General features: G+C 39.9%; 1 protein-coding gene across 1 annotated transcript; it reads right to left on the bottom strand.

The window, feature by feature from the left end:
- Nucleotides 1-11,003: 11,003 nt before the first annotated feature.
- On the bottom strand, nt 11,004-21,550 carry LOC124287404 (microfibril-associated glycoprotein 4-like). The gene is made up of 3 exons (XM_046723938.1): nt 21,154-21,550; nt 14,489-14,585; nt 11,004-11,829 (listed from the first exon to the last, which is right to left on the bottom strand). Exons 1-3 carry the CDS (start codon nt 21,463-21,465, stop codon nt 11,174-11,176), a joined length of 1,065 nt encoding a protein of 354 aa, XP_046579894.1. The 5' UTR covers nt 21,466-21,550; the 3' UTR covers nt 11,004-11,173.
- Nucleotides 21,551-21,811: the final 261 nt, after the last annotated feature.

The raw sequence follows: 21,811 nt of genomic DNA, 5'->3' as shown, positions 1-21,811 counted from the left end.
TGTATGGCATGGATGCCGATAAATACTTCATTCTCCTTTTCTGATGAACTTTTGTACAAGCGAATGGAATGAGTAACTCCATTAACCATTCAAAATTACGATTGCTATGACCTGTAAACCAAACAGCTAGGACGAGTGCAGCGTCCTATCTATTAAATTATTTGATAAACATCTTCTTCCTTCATTATCAATTTGACGATTGACCTCAGTTCTCTCTTGTAAATCATGCCCACTCTTTACGAAGCAGACTGGAAGGAATGCTGTAGAAATACTGAAAAAACCGCCACCAACAGAATAATAAATCACGACCCTTCCCTATAGCGCGAGCGTTCAAACGGTTTGACCTCCGTTCTCTTCGCATCTATGTGCCCCCTTAACCTTACATTGCTTTTTCCTGTTTTTATAAGATCTCAAAGGCAAACCCTTTGACCTAATAGCTAACAGGGCTTCATATATTTCTAACTGCTGACTCCAGTTGGTATTGTTAGATAGTGGTATTGTTGGATAGTGATATTGTTACTGTTAGATATTGGTTTGATGAGTCTTCCGTGCAGTTCCCAATGAACAAACCTTTCCAAAACACCAGTCCCGACGAAGGTTCTCATAGTCACGCGATGCATGATCCTGGTAGAAAGATGTAGCTGAACCATCTGCGGATGGTCAAAACAAATTTCTAGATGTAGTTGAGAACTACTAGCTGCATGCGTTGTTGGAGAGATAGGTTATCTTCTATCGTATCGTTATATATAGGTTGATCACCCTTACAAGGTACTTATTTAAATAAACTCTGCGAGGGTTTTAGCTACCGTAGTGAGGGTGATTAAACGGCTTACACCACGAGGTCATACTTATTTAATACGTGTGTAATGTATTAGGCATGATGAAGATTATCAAAATGAATACAATTTTATTGTTTTTAAATAGAAATACATGAAATTGTTATTCAGTTATGCTAATAAAACACTTCCAGGAACAATGGACATAACTTTCCCTAATGGTTTAAGAGGCAGTGTTATTGGTTGTGCGACACTGTTTCATACATTGTACCTGTAGATTCGGTAAGGGGCAATGGTGTATCTAGACTTTTAAATACCAGATGTAGACAGAATCATCTGAAGCTCCAAAGAAATTTATGCCAAAGAGCTTGATGTCCTTTAAACGGATGAACAAATGCTGAACGATTCTTGACTCTTCAACGATCCATTCCTATGATACCGGCATACCCTTTGACAATCACCTATTATTGAAGGAAGCGCTCTGCAAATATTTCCGACCCATCATGGACTCATATTGTATGCTTTCAAGTATTAGAATAAGATACTTCTCCTCAATTACCTCTGCAAGCTTCCGGTTCACCGGAGGGAAGGCGTGAGCGATTGAGCGAGTGCGCACAGGCGATCGATGCATGGGATTCACCCCTTATGCTACTATAGAAACAAGGTAATTGACCCGCCATATTGGATACCTTGATAAACCTCTATTCACGCTGATTTCTCGCTTGACATGGATAAACATGGATATATTCAGCCACGTAAGTATTCGTTTTCGTTGTACAACTATATGTCACCTTCATAAAGCCCCTTTATTTGGCCTCATTAGGCCGTTTTGACCGCTTATTGGCCGATATCGTCCGGGGACTCCGCACCGAATGCTACCAAGCTCTCTGATTGGTCCATATTACGATCACAACACAACTATAGGGGCGTATCCCATGCATCGATAGCCTGTGTGCCAGCCTGTCCTAAAACGACTACATTGTGTCCTTTTTTTATCAATTCATATGCAAATGTCTGTTCAGCGTTTAAAGTATACATTTCAGCGTGGTGACATTTTCAATCTGGCCATGTGCGTTGTGTTGTGATCGTAATATGGACCAATCAGAGAGCTTGGTAGCATCCGGTGCGGAGTCCCCGGACGCGTAACGTAAACTTCCGTCTTACAGAAATGCGATATCGGCCAATAAGCGGTCAAAACGGCCTAATGAGGCCAAATAAAGGGGCTTTATGAAGGTGACATATAGTTGTACAGCGAAAATGAATACTTACGTGGCTGAATATATCCATGTTTATCCATGTCAAGCGAGAAATCAGCGTGAATAGAGGTTTATCGAGGTATCCAATATGGCGGGTGAATTACCTTATTCCTATATAGTAGTATAAGGGGTGAATCCCATGCATCGATCGCCTGTGCGAGTGCGTGCGTGCGTGAGTGAGTAAGGTTTTACGCCTCTTTTAGCAATATTCCAGCCGGAATGAACCCGGGCCTTCAGCGTGACAAGCAAACGCTTTAACCACAAGGCTACCCCACAGCCCCACAGAGGGAAGGAACAAGAATAAGCAAAAATTAATACGAAATATTATATTGCGTACTTTTTCCGTTAAACTGTTGAATATTATTGATCTTATCTGCCATCGTTATTGATAGAATTTAGAAAACTCTTTTGACATAGCGGGTGAATGAAAGCAAGGAAGGTTATTTTGGCGGGAAATACAAGAAAGTAAAATGCGGTCATATTTTCCATATGGCGGACATGTGAGTCAACAAGTATATTTAGAGTTTACTCCCCTGTTCCTTCACTCCGTTGAACCGGAAGCCAGCAGGGGTAATGGGGGCGAAGAACGATTTGATGTGCCACGAGTGGCACTTAAAATGTTGAATGAAATATATTTTACGTGTGTGATTATTAAATATGAGGTTGGAAATCTGATAGCAAAACCCTGTGAGGCAATGTGTGTCTACCTTTGATGGTGGCGAAAAGAGGGAAGTACGTTGCCAACCTTTGCTTGCTTTGATCGCATATAAGAAGCCTAGTTATGTTTCACTGTTGCGTAACAGTTTGCCTGTGATTGAAGGTACGCCAAGTGAAAATGTTATCTCTAGAAGCCAAATATTCTGGTTCTACTCCACACAGCATGGGTAACCTGAGAATTACCCATTCCCATATCAAATGCTGGGTTATGACTGACACTGCGCCGTAACAGCAACCGGTCTTAGCTCAGTCCAGATTTAATGTTACAGAGTATTGATATATATGTTTGGAAGACACGAGGATGAGACTTAAAAATAGATTCCACTTTTGAAAATGTAGTTATCAGTGTTTTCATTTTAAATGTACATCTAACCATCGTCAGAAGTCGAGTGGTTACACGTGTTGATTGATTTTTCGTCATTGTAAAAATGACGTCACAATGGTCTGTCAAGCGTTGTCTGTCAGTCTGGTTGAAGACATAGATAATACTACACGAGGTCTCATTACATACGAATTATACGAAACGAGTGTCCTTACTATGGTATCTGACCGAGCGAAAGCGAGTGTGGTATTTTATTTATTACCTACGTCTTAAATGCATTAAATTGACAAAATAGCGTATATTTGTTATGGTTTCAAACCGAAACTGGTTTCATAAAGAGGTTGCGGAAGAATTTTGTTCTGGCCCTGATTTCTTGAAACAAACTTAAGTTTTTACTCAAATATCAAATTGAGTTTGACAATTTGAAACAGCTGAATTTTAACTCAACTGCATTTTTAAAAACAAGAAGATCAAACAACTTAAGTAATCTATCTACCAAACTCAAATTGTCTACTATGTTTGGGTTTGATATCGATTTCAGTTCATTCTGGGAAATTCATTTCCCTGCGTCTTCTCAAATTTGAGTAAAATCTCTAACTTAAGTCAAAACTCTGTCTTAAGTTTGTTTCGAGAAATCAGGGCCTGTAGTCACTTTTGCATGACGTCTCACTGTATTGACACCTCTAAGCCATTCTCGTCTGTCCCCTTGGTAACCGACGTCAAGATGCATTTCAGAAATCATCGCCTGTACAGCCCTTCTACAGTAAACTACTCCGTAGCACCCCGTTTTTTAGTTTCTTCACTTGGCTAACATCAGAGGTTGAAACATTGCATTTATGTTTTTCGACGGATATAATGTCTCAGTTGGACTCACAATTAAACAGCGATACGGCAACGTTCGCAATGTTTACATTCCCACAATGCATGTAAGTTGTAGAATGAATGAATTCACGTGTTTGTTATGAATGAACAAGTAGTTCCGTCACAACCTGACCTAACTGAGAGGTCATGAGTTATCCAACCAAATCGTTAGAATCTCAGGTCAAGTCGTTACGACACAGGTCAACGCGATACGACACTCGTGTGACGTACGAGATTAGTATGCAACTACCCATACGTTGACCACGTGGGTAATGTCTTGATCTCACTCAAGCGATATACATTGTATCTCACTGAAGCTAGTTATAGTTTGGAGGATAAATCACATTATAACAACAATGGATACACTTGCAGGAGAAATGACTGTATGTGATCAGAAATCTGCAGTCCAGTGTCACCAGATAGAGACCCCCACTTCCAATACGACGGGCTGCTATGTGGTATAGTGTCATCTTGTTTGTGATGTCATCCTATCTTATATTGTATGACGTTTGTATATTACATATATTAGTCCAGTTAGGTTATAACATTTTTATACCTTCAGGTGTTGAATTCTACTTCTAGCATATTTGTTCTTCCCAGCCTTATAACATCTTTTGTGCTGGAGTTGTTGTAGCAGTCAAATTCCAAGTGCACATCTCCAACTTGTAATATTGAAATAATGCTCGTCATTAGAAACCTAGCAAGTAATCTAGCAAGGATCTCGGTATCCACTAGCGAATGGCGAACAGTGATGATGATGATCTATCAATAATCAGGGCTTATGTATGAGAAGATACTGGTTGGTGTAAAATTTGTTTGAAGGTCACATGCAACGTAAAACACAACTTTGCAGATTCTGATACCTTTCCGTATGGACTTACAGTAACAAATGATCAAAAATGCAAATTCACTTAAAACGTTGAAAAATAACGCGATGAACAAACCCCCTCGAAATCGAAGTTGAAACGATTCTCTAAATTCACCCCAGCTGGAGTGAAAATGGTTTCAACAGCTGTGCTGCGCTGCGCTGCACTGCGCTCATGGCGCATGCGCAGTGAAAATGTGTCTGTCTGCTAATGACAATATGCAATACACAACATCACCCGACCCCTAGGAGCAATTGACGGCAACGCAACGATTCGACATGTCTTCGTTGACGTGAATAAATCAGCAAAATGACGAGCTTGTTACACACTTTATATACAACTAACTGAAAATCCTTCCTCCCATAACGTCACTTCCGGTTCGCTGCAGTGCTCTGGCGACAGAGTTACGTGACCTCTCTGCGGTTTAATTGGCGGGCGAGAGTGAAGCAGGCGACTTTTTGGCAACTTTAATCGCTCGTTATTAATTAACAAGTTTTTTAAGAACGAATTTGGTGTTCCGCTTGAGACTAACCACACGTCTTCCATATGTAATGGTTAAAAAGAGTTAAAAAAACAAAAGTTTATTTGTTCTCTAACACCTATCAGGCTATACACCATTAACAAAACGCACTGATTCATGGCTCGTGCACCCGACTTCTGTCTCTGTCACATTATGCAATTACACAGAGAAGCAGGTGTGATACTTGTACACATAACATGTTATGGTGTCTCTTGATGGCAAAATGTTAAACACAAAAAATGAGCATGTATTTACAAAACCCAACATCTATAAACTCACACAAAGAGTGAACCGGCAAATGAACCAGCCAATGAAATATTTTTTCGAAGCGAAGCGAGGGAAGTAGTTGCCAACCTTTGCTCGCTTCACACGCATATAGGAAGAGTGCTCATTTTCTCTTTGTTCCGCAACCCTACTTGTGCTACAGTTTGCCTGTGCGTGGACTGACCGCGGTTGTGTAAATGTGGTGACGTAATGCCCATGTCTTTATTATTTCACCCGTGAAGGTCCGGGTTAAAATTGATCTTCAGTAACCCATGCTTGTCGTAAGCGGCGACTAACGGGATCGGGTGGTCAGGCTCACTGACTTGGTTGCCAAATGTTATCGTTTCCAACTTGCATAGATCGATGCTCATGTTAATCACTGGATTGTCTGGTCAAGACTCGAGTGACCGCCGCCATATAGCTTGAATATTGCTGAGTGAGGCGTAAAACTCAACTCACTCACAATAAACAAATGGCTTGAAGAGAACCTTTATCTATAACATTGTGATCTAGCTTTCTGAAGAGTGAGTTTACAGTTCAAGCTGAAGCTGATTGACACTGCTGACGTTGAAAAACAAACCCAAGACTTGTGACACAACCGAACCGTAGTAGCTGGTGTTTTGAGTGCATATATGGATGTCAGAGTAAGTACAGATTTTTTCTGTTCTTGTCTCCTGGTTGTCCTAATGTAGTAATAATATTGCATTTCAAACAAGACAATATGTCTATGTCATTGCAGTTTCTATAAAAACGCACACACTTTAAATTATTCAACGTGCAATTAGCTTTACGGATACTTGAGTAAATTGGAGAAGACATAAGCACAGGATTAGTTCTAGTGTTGTGGTGTTAACATGTTATCTCAGAAACATACATGAAAAGGAGCCGTAATTAAGTGTTCCAGACTTCACTTTTTCCTCTTGGCAAGCTTCGTTTTTGTACGAAAAGGTTATTTAGGATATTTAAGCAGAATCGCTTGATTTCAACACGTTACCTGGTGATTCAAACTGTCGTCCTAGCAATTCTCACTATCATCTCCGTTTACATCGCATGAAAGGCAGACATGCTGCATGTTTTTTTCCCTTACATTCTTTCCAAGAGTGAGATTTAGTGGGTATGGTTTTACGTCGCTTTTAGCAATATTCCAGCAACATCACTGCGGGGGACACCAGAAATGGGCTTCACACATTGTACCCATGTGGGCAATCGAACTCGGGCCTTCGGCGTGACGAGCGAACGCTTTAACCACTTGGCTACCTCACCGCCCTCTTTCCAAGAGAACTATTTAACAACAAAATCACACACATATTCTTCTTAGATGAAGGGAAAATATAAGTAATGCCCACCAAAACCGACCTATATTCTGTACTGTAAGCACGGTGAATATTTAGAGAATCTCACCCAAGTGTCTACTGATATCAATTATATCAACACGAGTTGATAAAGTTACAAATATCCGAGGCTTGCCGAGAATATTTTTTACCTTTATCAACAAGTGTTGATATAATTGATATCAGTAGACACGAGAGTGAGATTCTATTTATCACCAAAAATCATTCTTCATTAGTTTTCAATGATTAATGTACATCTATGAACACTGTACTACCATTAGACTTGCAGTGCAGCAATGTCATAGCATTGTGACGTCATCAAGTTCATGACGTCATAGCATTGTCAGGCATTGTACAAAATCTACTGTCAAAGCGATATTTCCTGTGGAACACAGTTTTGGATGATAAATATTTATGTTTCAGCGGCTATCATGGAGGGCGTGGATATTTTACAGTAGACGCTCTAAAATGACACACTGACAAAAGTCCAAATGTATAATGTTTACCTAAAATTCCTCTCTGTGGGAAAAGGGGTGGTGGGGTGTTTCAGGGGATTCGAACCCCCTTCTGGATGCGGCCTTTAACAAAAAACTGTGTCCTAGTGTGTGTTGAATATGCGTTACTTCCACACATTGCTGAGGCGGTGGGGTAGCCAAGTGGTTAAAGCGTTCGCTGGTCACGACGAAGACCCGGTTCGATTTCCCACATGCGTACAATGTGTGAAGCCCTTTTTCTGGTGTCCCCGCCATGATGTTGCTGGAATATTGCTCAAAGCGGCTTAAAGATATACTCACCCACTCCACACATTGCTGACATGTTTATGACTACGTCGATAAACAACTTTCACTTACGGCTCAGGACTTGTTCTCAAGTAATCGACAACCTTCAGTTTCATACAATATTTATTGTGTCATGTGACCCTTTCTCCATCACACGAACATACCTCAAACATCTGTACATAAATATATCAAAGCACTCCAACACACTGTACAAATTGTACATACAACTTGTTTTTCAACGCGACTAAGACGTCCATGCGCTGTTGCGAATAGTAATATCTAAAGCTGAATATTTCTACAATGAAAGATAATTTTATAGACGTCAGCTTCTTTGTTATGAGTAACAAAACGTTTGGGAGTATATGCTTACCAGGTGAGTGAATGCTAAGAGGCAGGGAGCAGGTATATACATGTACAGATGCGTAGCAAGCCAGTAAAGGTTGCAAAGCTTTATATTTAGATGGTATTGAGGGCTTGCTTAGCAACAATCATGTCAGTCCGTTTTTTTTTATAATGGTAGCTATGCCTCTGATGTAAGAACAATAAAAGTAATACGACAACAAAAATGTTGGCTAAACAGACGTAGCCAACAGTTAACTGCCGCTGATAGGCGATAGGTAATTCTCTTCCTTATGTGTATGCCATTCAAAGATCCGATGTTTCTAATACGTAAATAAGTTACGAATTCATTACGGATAGAAGATAAAATTAAGTTCTAAAAAACAACGCCGTCAACGCATTCAGGGACCAGCAATAATTATTCATTTAGAATTTACTTTCCTGTTGTTTTTTATCAGTACGCAACGGGCATTGTGTCTGACCCATTGGCTGAACTGTAATGATGCTTTTGACTCTTAAATAACTCTTACCCAAACCCTTTTACACACTTTCCAGACAGGAAATCCGAAGAAATCTTTCTTTCTTCCTAACTGTTTAAGAAAATAGTTTTGGTATTGACTGGTGTAGCACACGCTTCACAATGCGCATGTGTTATCTAAAGTAGGTGGGAAAAGCGTTAATACAATGTTATTATGAAAATCTATTAACCTATAATCCGTTTGGCTCAAAAGCGGACCGATGAATTGCAATCTAACTCGAAAACTAATAAACATAAAATACTCAATGAATCACTGATCATAATGAAAACATCAGACCAACTCGGAGAGGTGTTTGCAGAATTTATGTCCTAAAAATAAAAAAGTTGTTTAACAAACTATCATTAAAGACAACGACTTATTGGATAAGTTCCAGTCCGCGTATCGATATGCTCATAGCACAGAAACAGCTCTGAACTATGTCTTGGATAGAATCAGAATGTCTGTTGATTCTGGCAAGGTTGCAATGCTCATCTTATTAGACTTATCGGCAGCGTTTGATACTATCGACCACCAGAAGCTCATCGATCGTCTACAGCACCAGTATGGCATACGTGGAAATGTTCTGCAATGGTGTTCCTCATATCTGACAGGGAGGACACAATCCATTCTTATCAACAAGACAATGTCAGACAAGCTCGATCTCTCCTGTGGTGTTCCCCAGGGATCGGTGTTAGGCCCAATGAAGTTCACCATGTACACCAGGCCATTGGGACAGCTCATCCAGGATCGTGACACAGATCACCATTTTTACGCTGATGACACTCAGCTGTCTGACAGTTATACTTTAGACCAGGATAACCAGTTATTGACATGTCTGAAACTGGAACAATGTCTTTCAGATGTCAAATCATGGATGACATCAAACAAGCTGGTGCTAAATGAGGACAAAACCGAGGCTATCCTTATTGCTCCGAATTCCCGACTACAGAAATGCCAGGTTCCTAACATCAGGATTGGAGATACAAACATAGTGTTTTCCCCTGTGGTAAAGAATCTTGGTGTGTATCTAGATTCAGGGCTCAACATGGAGCAACACGTCACTCATGTGTGTCGTTCCTGCCACTTCCATCTCAGGAACATTGCAGCCATCCGCCATCTCTTAACAACTGATGCTGCTGCCACTCTGGCAAGATCCCTCATTTTATCCAGGCTGGACTATTGCAATAGTCTTTGTGCAGGCATCACTTCTGAACAACTGAACAGACTTCAGAAGATCCAGAACAGTGCAGCAAGACTTGTCACTAGAACCAAATCCAGATGTCACATATCTCCCATACTAAAGTCACTCCATTGGCTTCCCACCCGCGAAAGAATAAAATTCAAAACGCTGTCTCTTGTATATTCAGCACTAAACTGTTCATCACCCTCCTACATGCAAGATCTTATAACACCCTACACTCCAGCGCGGTCTCTCAGATCTCAAGACAAAGGTCTTCTCAGTGTCCCAAAATACAAGTTGCAATCTTTTGGCGGCAGATCTTTCAGCGTTCACTCAGCTTCCCTCTGGAACTCACTACCTCTCCATGTCAAGTCATCTCCTTCCATCTCCATCTTTAAATCAAGACTCAAAACATTCTTGTTCAAGCACAACTAAATCTTATACAACTTCTTCCTGTATATAGTGTACATATTTACTGTTGCGCAAAGAGCATGCCCTTGAGGTGTGGAGTTACTACTATACTGCGCTCTACAAATGTCCATATTATTATTATTATTAAAATATCGACACAGTTCACTATTTGTTACGAGGGAGGAGTGCAGAGAAAGGGACAGCCGGGTGTGCGAGAAAGGATGGAGACGGCACAGCACAGGTTAATGAATCAACAACTTTGTCGGCACTTGTGCACGTACTTCTGGCTGTCCCTTTCTCTGCACTCCTCCCTCGTAACAAATAGTGAACTGTGTCAATGTTTTAATGAAACAAATCACAGAGTTGGTCTGATATTTTGATTATGATCAGCGTTTCATTGAGTATTATATGTTTATTAGTTTTTGAGTTAGATTGCAATTTATTGGTCCGCTTTTGAGCCAAACGCACTATACGTTAATCTGATCAATATAATCACCTATGTCATTAAGAATCGACTTAGTCCACAATGAGAGTTAAGTGTAGAAGCATGTCATGTGTACAGTACAGTAATGTATTAGACATACGCGATTGATGTGGTAAAATACTCAGAGACTCTTAAAGATGAACTCGGGCAAAATAAACCGTTCATTGCCCGCTCGTATTGACTAAGCATTATCAAGAAGAACATGTGTCGATGTAGAGAATAATGTTACGTAAGTTGCTTATAAATAGGTTTATGAAAGAACATACCTGCATTACAAAACGTGTGAGAGAGAGAGAGAGAGAGAGAGAGAGAGAGAGAGTAGAGAGAGAGAGAGAGAGAAGAGAGAGAGAGAGAGAGAGAGAGAGAGAGAGAGAGAGAGAGAGAGAGAGAGAGAGAGACACCACCGGTTAGGTTATGAGTGACTAATAAAACTAATAAGAGACAGAGCCAGATGAAGTGAGCATCTGTCTACGTTCTTTTGATACGATGACATGCATCAAACAGGCCATTGAGACCACCCGACCCGATTATTTGTACAAAATTAGATGCTCACATTTCTACCAGCCACATGAGCAATCTGTAGGGTACCGTTTGGCCAAGGTCGTTTGTCCAGAATACCTCAGACACAACATTTGTTCGCTGCTCATTCAGTGGACGAAGCAGACGACCATTGGGATTACAGTCTGCGCATGCGTCAAACCAAAACCCGCTTTCGTATCTGACTGCACAACTTCCGGCATCATTGTCGTTATCCCTGTCGTATGTACTGAATGCAGAACCGTTTAGCGGAGTTAAACAGTCTCCTATAGGATCACCGCTTTTACCACGTGTCCGCGCAAAATACATACGATACCCATCTGCCTCGTCTGAAAGATAAAAGTTGTCGTAGTACTGTTGTTTAAAGGAATTGTCTCGAAATTTCATTTCAATCTTCAGTGAAAATGTTCCAGGTTTACAAATGTGGTACAACTTCTCCAGTCCCAGCCAGTGATCTTTGTTGGTCAACCCGAAACCGTCACGATATTCTGCCCAACTCCGGTTGAAGTCGACAGTGGCAGTTGGTGTTTCCATGCGGTATTGGATAATTGTTCTTCCACCTGACTTCATGAGACATCTCACTGTAAATGGCGTAGATGTAGATGTTGGCTGGATGCTGTAGTAGCCGTCGGGATATCCGAAACCACCTGCATAACCATCACTGCAATCTGAAAACAAAATATTGCAAAAATATTACACATGGATGAAGATTTATAACATATTCTATACAAAGCGGGGAGCACAAGGGATCAGACGTGCAGCGGTGCGTCCCTTGGAAACAGCAAAACAATATGATCGTGGACTCCCAAGTGAGCTCCAGACGACACGCAATTAGAAAAATAACAACAGCTGTTGCTTTCATCACGTACAAAAAAAATGCAGGGCAGCTACACCAGTGGATGGATAGATCGAGAAATCACCATGGTTACGATTCCACGCAGCGCAATGATCACTTACAAAAATGCATAATAACTGGTCCTTCTTTGTTTCATCACAGTATCAGTTATATATAAATCATTTAAACAGTCCTACACCTACAAGGTCTTGTAAATAATGCTTGGTTCATAACGGTCATAGTCTACTGTAAACTGTCAATACAGACCGCCAACGCTGAAAAACATCACGCATGCATGTCTGTAAGGTTAAATAGCGGTGAATATTATATGAATGGATCACCATAAATAAAGCGCTCAATAATTTTGTACGGAGATTGTCTCTGATTATCAATTTTTGCTTTCATAAAAAAAACGTATTATTGATATTGTGGAATGATTTGAAATATATCAAAACGTACGTTTATAATGAACGTATCTTTATTTGATCAGATACCTTGACAATATAGATTTATTTGTTCGAATTTTTCATTGAGTAAGGACCTCTGAAAGGAAGACCTTGGTCTAAATTTCACAATTGTGTCTGCGAAACGGTTTCAAAACAAGTAAGAACCCATATTGACAAAAGAAGAGCAAGAAACCGAGTCGATATTTAAGAAGCGTCAATATATCGATTTCTTAAAATGTGTTCATAAAAGAGAAATATTTTTCAATGAATCCTAATGAGATGTTACAGAACGTGTTGACGGGATACACATGGTGGGTTACGCAATGGTTTCCCTTTTCGTGTTCATTTGGTGTCAAAACCTGTTAAATGCACATCGGCTTGTAACGCACACCACACACCCCAAACAACAACAACAACAACAAACAAACAAAAAAAAAAATAACAAGAAAACACCAAAAAAACCAACAACATAACCAACAAAATGGCGCAGCTTCCGAAGACCCTAGCTCCCAATGTACGGTTTCGATTTATGTGATCTATGTCTCATTTTGTTGGTAAATCCAATGGCTTGAGTGAGTGAGTGAGTTTAGTTTTACGCCGCACTCAGCTATATTCCAGCTATATGGCGTCGGTCTGTAAATAATCGAGTCTGGACCAGACAATCCAGTGATCAACAGCATGGACATCGATCTGCGCAATTGTCCAATGGCTTGATATGCCTGTAGGTTTTATAGGGGTATATACTAAGTTCATTGTTGAATTCGTCTGAAATGAACTTGATTTGTTGACCCTCGTTACACCCTGTTTCATAGTGCTAAAACCCCGTCAGTGACAGAATATGCATTGATTCCAGCCTTTGGCGTTACAATGGTTGCATAGTCTACATATAGACCCTGAAACAAATATAACCAAGAAAGTCCAAGTCTAGAACACGTGGCAAGTCTAGATTACCACACTTTCCGTTTCATAAAATGAAGAAAGTCTCTGAGCTCCCTTTTATTATATTTTATGATTATGATTTAGGAACCATTTTCTTCTGTAAAATATGTTCATTTGAGAAACTACATTGTTAGTATTGGGATAAGCAGTTGCATTGACATTATAACATTGGTTATAATAACGTTCTAATGTTTTGAACATCTCTCGTTAGTCAGAGACAGCTCTTACAATCGGCTTGTCCATATCCGAATCTCTGGTTCACTAACTGGCAATTTCATCACCCAATAAGCTCCAACAATGATAATTCTTTGCACATTTTTTATTGTGCGTTTGTGTGTGGAGCAATGCAGGTTAAATGTATTGATTGATCCCCATTTTCCTTTACATGATGTAGATGTAGTTATTATTTTTAACAACATCACCTTGTGGACATTTTCGAAAGCTGACGGGAACGTTTTCGTGAAGTAACACATTTGAATTATTCTTGTGAATGAAACTGTGCTGTTCTCTGCTGTCACACCTGTAGTTTCGTCAACAACGAATATCAAAATCAATCATCTGTTCGGAAATAGCAGTGATTGTTTTTCCGTACCTTATAATGAGTGAGTGAGTGAGTGAGTATGGTTTTACGCCGTTTTTAGCAATATTCCAGCAATATCGCGGCAGGGGACACCAGAAATGGGCTTCACACAATGTACCCATGTGGGGACTCGAACCCGGGTCATGACGAGCAAACGCTTTAACCACTTGGCTACCCTATCGCCCCGTTTCCTATAATGAAATACGGACAATCAATCGTTTTCCATGAGAGTCAGAATACTGGTATTCCGAAGAATTAATTGTAAATTTGTTAGGGCTTCTCTTAGTGATTTTCAGTGACTGTTAGATAGTATCCATTTGATTTCGAAATTGCCAAAAGTTAAAAGTTTGTTGGCAGTGGCGAAAAAATTAATTAATTTTTAAGATTACTTATAAATACAGTTGGTAATAACCTGAAATCATTAATATGATAACGGGTACTATCCAAAACGTCAAAAATGCACAAATGTTTTTGAAACAGTGAAAATGAAGCGAAATTCCACACACTTCCCCACGACACCCACCTACCTGTCATTAAACGTTCACACCTTGTACCAACGTAGCCATTGACGCACTGGCAACTCGAGTCGGGTTGTAGAATACCGCCATTTGCACACTCTTGAACCTGAAAATAACCAAATGGAATATGTAACACATGTAAAAACGTTACATGGTTGTATGTTTCGGCTAACAACAGTGGTGTGCACGCACAGTACGTTGGTAAAGATGCATGTTTTTTGTTCTGTAAGATAATGTCTTCACTACAAGAAAACACACAGAGTTTGCTTCAACGTTTTAACCATGGTTGTGGCAGAATACACAAATCGTCCGTTTTGGCTCAAAACTATACGTGTTACAAGTGTGGAGCAGGACAGAGGTGCATCAAAATCGCTTATCTGTAACATGGGAACGCTGTAAATAATATCTAGTGTACCCTCCTCGTGCTTGGATAACTGCCTGTACCTTACGTCGCAGAAACCCCGTCAGATATCGTCATTCTTGGTGCAAAGCTGCTTCCAATTCTGAACAGGTGGTACGCACGCTTGTGCCCGATAAAGTCCCAAATGTGCTACAGAGGGCTCATGTCTGGACTCACGGCGAACAAAGGAAGGTGCATTATTCTGAATGAATGCTGTCCCTGTGGGAGAACGCTGTGGTCTAGCGTTGTCATCCATAAATACTGGTCCTGTAGCAAGAGGATGATTATCTACATGACGGACAGCAACTGGACCCAGGACTTCCTGGATATACTGATCACCCGTCAAGTTCCCCCGTACTGTCACCAAGTCAGTGTTACAGGTATGAGAGACACACTCCTACACCATGACGGAAACTCCACCAAAGGCTACAGTTGGGTGAATGTTTTTGCTGCATATGCTGCATTTAGCTGCCGCCAAACTTTCAAGCGTCAATCAGCTTTCACCAGACTGATGTATTCTTCGCCAAGTCCCCAGATTCTAGCGTTGCTGTGGCAAACACCAAACCAAAGGTGATGATTGCTGAGTAAAGGGCGTTTGATGACCATTCTAGAGTTGTACGCGGCTCTTCTATGGCGATTCCGGACTGTTCTCGTGGAGCATTGCGAAATGGTAACCAGTGGTACTTCAGAACACGGTTGTGTGAGTCTCCATAATGGCCTGTCTTCACGTCATCTAGAACATGGGCGACCCTTCATCTCATTGGTTTCCTTGGTTTCTAACCAAACGGCTGACAAGTATGCATACCGTAAATTTGCCATCTCTCACTATATGACAATCTTCATCGTACCGTAGTGGCAGAAAAATAACCCATTATTATCATACATATCATCATGCACAAGGTAAATTTGATAATACTACAGTTAGCGGTAAACATATATAGGGGTGCTTAACTTTTTACTAGATGTATATAAAATACCACTTGCTGAAAATATTTGTCTATCGCTGTCAATATTTTATGTGATTATCTTCATGTTTTCCAGTACGAATATACTTCAGAATTTGTAAATAAATAAAACGAATTTGTTCGACCGTTGACACGGTTGTGTCTCTATATGGTTGGCAGTCTGTAACTACTTGGAACCAGACAAGTGGTTAAGTTATAGTGCAACGTTCGCAGTTGTCTAAATTTAGATGGCGATATATATCGATGTATAATTAAATTTAAAGTAGTTGGCCTCCGTGCCGTGTTACATTGGCGGGGGTATGCATAAACGAAATACATTGTCACAATAACATCATTATTTTTCCCAATCGTTAACTCTCTCTAACAGATACACCTTGTTTGTATTACCACACTTTCAAGCATAATTGCCTTTTCAAACATTTTCTGGGACAATTTATCTATTTCAAACTCCCCCGCCCCCACGTCCACACGCACGCACGCACACACACGCACGCACGCACGCACACACGCACACACACACACACACACACACACACACACAATATGAAATGTTGCTTAACCTCTTTCGCAGAGTATATCCAATATGTATAGCCTTTGTAACCCGACCGTAAAAGGTGTCAGGTGGATGTTAACCTGTCGGGGTATTGATCTATTGATATCGAAACATTTTATGATTAATCTTTGTTATCATTTATTGCACTGCAATATTTATTGATCAGCACAAAACCGGAACTAAAGTATTGCTTGGTAGAAACATTAGCTGATTTGACATTGACAATGCTTTCTAACCTCATAATTCAACTTAGATTCCTTATCTTCATTGCCATGGTAACCAAGTGATGAACCCTTGAATATTAGGAAGTATAGTTCTGAACTTAATATCTCCTACGTAGGACTTAAAATCTAATATTAAGTTGAGAAATGTTTGGCTATGCAGGACGTTAGATAGTCGAAATGTGAGTCAGTGAATATTCATGACACTAACGCAGTGTTACTGTACAGTGTTATTGTGTGTGTATTACGTTAGGGTGACGTGGACCCTGTTCTAATTGCAGTTATGGAGGTTTGGGTATGGTTATGTTTAATCTATCATACATACATCTATTCACACACACAAACACACACACACACACACACACACACACACGGGTCGGTGGGATGGTTGGGGTGAGGTTGTGATATGAAACTCGGGTTATAACACGACCTCCGCAAGTTGTGTGTTTGTCTTGATGGGGCTAGGTTGGATCGGATGCAACGCTCGTTTGCGGTTTTATTCGTAATTGTTTACAGGTTGACTTGACTGGGGCCGACAAGTGTTGAGTGCGGCGTAAAACAATACGAAATTCAAAAAGGCAAAGAATTGTCATTATAGTTATTTGTATAAATATAAGGGGATACGTACACATAGATTGCCACCTATAGTCTAAGACACGTCTGTACACGCAGATTATGATTCATGTGCAACGACCTCTGAACTATCCAATGCATAATAGCAAAGTGTAACAAAGTGCAACATATAACAGTGAACTAACTGCAACGCGTAATAGTAGAGCAAACTGAACGCAAGGCAGTAAAGTATAACAGTCGGTCCAACACAGTACTAATATGCATTAGTTGAACAATGACTCTACTTGAACACATAGACTCATAGTAAATTGAAACACATGATAGTAGACTCTAACAGTAGAAATGAAACACATAACTGTAGTAAATTGAATGACTGTAGACTCATACAGTGACTAGTAGAAACAGGAACAGTAAATGGCTTTAAACACAGATTAACTATAGACTCAGTAGTAATGAAATGAATAAAGGAGATGTAGACAGATACAGTGAGATACAGTAACAGTGAAACAGGAGTGGAGAGAGCGTCCTACTGAACTTTAAGTAGACCGTACGTCAGATTAATACGTAGGAATATATATCACAAGTTAGGGAAGACTAACTCCTACGTAGGGAGATACTAAGTCCTTCGTAGGAGATACTAAGTCCTACGTAAGAGATAATATGTCCTACGTAGGAGATACTAAGTCCTACGTAGGAGATACTAAGTCCTACGTAGGAGATACTACGTGGAGATTCTCCCTACGTAGGAGATACTAAGTCCTACGAAGGAGATACTAGGAGAGACTAACTACGTAGGAGATACTAAGTAGGAGACCCTACGTAAGAGATAATATGTCCTACGTAGGAGATACTAAGTCCCACGTAGGAGATACCCTACGTAGGAGATACTATGTCCTACGTACTTTTCCTACGCTTTACGTAGGAGATAGTAAGACTGATCACCGAACGCTTCCGTACTTTTTAGCTTTTTAACTGATGAAATTTTTTCATGACACGTGATATCTGAATTAAGAATATCTGTCTCGATTGGATTAGGGTTAACAAAATCTTGTGATGAATTATTATCATTCCGATTACTTAATTCTTTGAAAAATTGAAAAATATTGTCCAGATATGTTTTACTTGTTTACTATTCTTACCATTATTCAAAGTTTTCCAGTAATCCTTTGAAGCATACGTTTTGTTGTGACGTAAAATAGTCCTTGTCTTACATATATATTGTTTAATATATTTATCTTGGCACGTTTTATAAGATTTTGATGCAAGTTTATATTTGGTTCTATTTAACAAGGACCTATTTTTGTTAAAATTACTTTTGTTTTATAGTAGCAATTTCGCATAATTTTACACTCCCTGTTAAACGATGGCTTTTGCTTTCTAGTATGTCTAACCTTGATTGAGACATGGACATTATTACGTTTAAAACCATAAGTAGACCGAGCAGCATCAAGGTGCACATTAGAGATATCAGTACCGATGCTACTCACAAATTGTTTGTCGACGGTTTCATTTGACTTATTATGAAGCCGATCGAGTATGATGTCAAGCTTCTCCACATCAATGTTATCCTGAAACTGGGCTGCTAGTTTATCATCAAAACGATTTGGTTGATTTGCCTGAATGGGTGCACCTCTATTATTATTGCAGAAGAGACTGCTCGGCTACTGGACAACTCGATGCTTGAATGGAAAAGGACAATGGAGAGTGTACGTCCGATTAAAACGGTAACAACTCTCCAACATTAAAATTCGAAATTATTCTTAGTACTGATGGAGAAGCAATCAAATAGTCAATCACAGTTTTATCATTACAAGTGAACTCACCCTCCGCATTATCCGGTTGTATTCGACCATTACAGATAGACATGTTCAGGCATTTACATATTTGAAGTAATTTATATCCATGATGACATGTGTCAAACAAGTCAGCGATCCTGACCATCAGATCACGTTAGTCGTCCCTTACGACAAGCATGGGTTGCTGAAGACCCGGTATTTCACAGGTGTATAGCTCCTCAGCACCACACCAGAGATTATGTAGTAGATAAACGATAGAAGTCAGCCATTAACCGAGACCAATGCATACCCCTTGCCAGTGTGTGCCCCATTGTTAAAAATTGATAAAAATATATCGAAGTGAACTTCTGTGCATTTCATTTTTTGAAGAGCATATTTTGACAGCAATCGTTATTAAGACAATTCCTATATTTGAATCCCGTTAATCGTGTCGTGGTTGTTGTGTTTTTCCGTAAACGCACCCCAAAACGTGTTTGTAAACGTTTGTCATATGAAATGAAAACAATACCTGAAAAGTGCATGCAGAAAAAGTTTTCCACGTAAGGCACGTGCAATGTGTCGGAAACATGAGTAGAGACATGGACTGTAACAGGCCAAACCAAATTCATCATTTCATTACGAAATTTACGACCTAAACGAAAATAAATGAAATGCCAAGACTGAATGCTACTGACCGATATGTCGTCATTGGACGTTTGGAAGCACTGGTCCCAGTCTGCCGTTGCAAGACACTTCGACGCCCACCACAGCACCATATCTCCATTATGGCATCGATATACCCGCTTCAATTCGACCCAAGATCGTCCCAGGAGAGGAAGACCAAGAGTGACCACTCCTGCTCATGACCGATTCATCAGGATGTTTCACCTACGTCACCGATGTGCTACAGCAACGGACATTGCAGGACAGGTTCCTGGTCTTCGAACCGTCAGAAATCGTCTCAGAGAAGTGGAAATATGAGACAACGTGTCTAACGACGTCGTCACGAACGTTTTGCGCCGAACTTCGTTCGACAGGTGGACATATTTGGTGGAGAAAGCGTCATGGTGTGATGAGCCATGTCCTACACGGGTAGATCAGAGTGGTTCAAGGCAATCTTACAGCAATCGCTACATCGGCCAAATCCTGCGACCTAACCTCCTCCCATTTTTAACCACCAGAGGGTGATGTTTCAACACGACAACGCTCGACTCCACACAGCTCGTGTTATTAATGCTGACAATGACAACAATACATATGCTCATCCGTGTGTCGAATGTCCTTCATCTATGTTCAAGCTTAATCGACTTATGTACACTTAAATAGTTTAATATATTACCTTATTTTTGGCTTATGCGTGTCTTATTCTGAAGAGCTTATCATTATTCATTAACAATTACTTATTACAGTCAGCTACGTTTATAAAAAAACATGCTTATAACGAATTCCCTTGTTTTTGCTCCAGCCACTTGCTAAAACTTTCAGTTGAAAGGGGTATATAACTAACCAAGAACTAAAACTAGCGGTCCCTTTGAGTTAGTTACAACTGTTATTTACTGTATCTTCTGTATGTGCATGTTGGGAAATATTTGGATCTGACCACACGTGGTTGAAGGAAATTAAACTGTCAGAACTAAAAGAGAAGCCTAACAATTTCCAAAGCTTTCCATTTTGATTCTGAGGATTTAGTCAAATTCAGAAATCTAGCTACCAAAAGAAATGTACAATCAAGAAGATTTGTAAAAATGCCGAACTCAGTGCTGATGAAGTTGTAGTTTGAGTTTAAGTCAGTCATCCTACAAGTAAAGTCAAAGAGGCTGACTACCCCATTACAAAATTAAAGGGAAACAAAACTCCAAATTTGAAACCGTTGAAATATGATTCGGTTATTTCTTCGCGGATTACAAATTTACTTATTATGGACTATAATTTGGACTGGTTTTACTTGTGTTCAACGCTATTCACGCGTTCTGCTACTGCAAATATTTCTCAGCTGACAATGCGAAACAGCTGAAACAAAGTTACGTGATCAGTTGAGAGACGAACACAGTTAATACTATACGGATACTTTTATATACATGTACATTGTATTCTATACAATTATTCTAACCCGGAATCCCAGGGAAAATAACAAATTATACATTTAGATGTTAATAATATAATTTTCAGTCTAAAGTATATCCATACCTTCTCATGGTAAACCATCTCCGAATTAGTTTCCATCTTAACACAGTCCCCTTGATCAAAATCATTGTTCAGGTGGCATATCCTGGACAGGGAACTGTAATGAAACGACATGCAGGAATCGTCCTCAGAACATTTTCTTCCACAGTCCAACTTACTTACAACACGAATTGTAAAGGATATAAACTGACTTTTCATGATCTGTCCAGGACACGAGGTCAGAACTCGGTAATTGTCCGTGTTTATCATACACACTGATGATAGCAGAATGGCTAGAATATGGTACAAGATTAGCATGGTATATAGTACATCCATAGTATGTCCCAATATCTGCCGACGCGTCTTGCATAGACGTCTATTGTTGTCAACTGACGAGGCCTGCAGCACTGGCTGTCTTGTACACGGGCAAAATGAGCTTAACTCAGTGTCACTGGTACAATAACGCCTTGTTTGTCTTGATTACCCAATGCTTTAACGTCTTGTCGGGTGATTGTCAATACTTATGGGCTTCTCGGCGCTTGTTGGTCTTTAGTTCTCCCTTAATTACAGGTAGTTATAATATTTTAATGTTTCTTTAACAGGTCAGTGATCAATCAAAATGCGTCAAGCGCTAGTTTCTTTCTGAACGGAAAATTTGCTGATGCGAAATATCATTAGCACT

This window comes from Haliotis rubra, unplaced genomic scaffold, assembly GCF_003918875.1.
Source record: "Haliotis rubra isolate DU_JTF1 unplaced genomic scaffold, ASM391887v1 Scf40, whole genome shotgun sequence".
NCBI lineage: Eukaryota > Metazoa > Mollusca > Gastropoda > Lepetellida > Haliotidae > Haliotis > Haliotis rubra.
The sequence above is the reverse complement of the archived record's forward strand: the minus strand, read 5'-3'. Positions and strand labels throughout refer to the sequence as shown.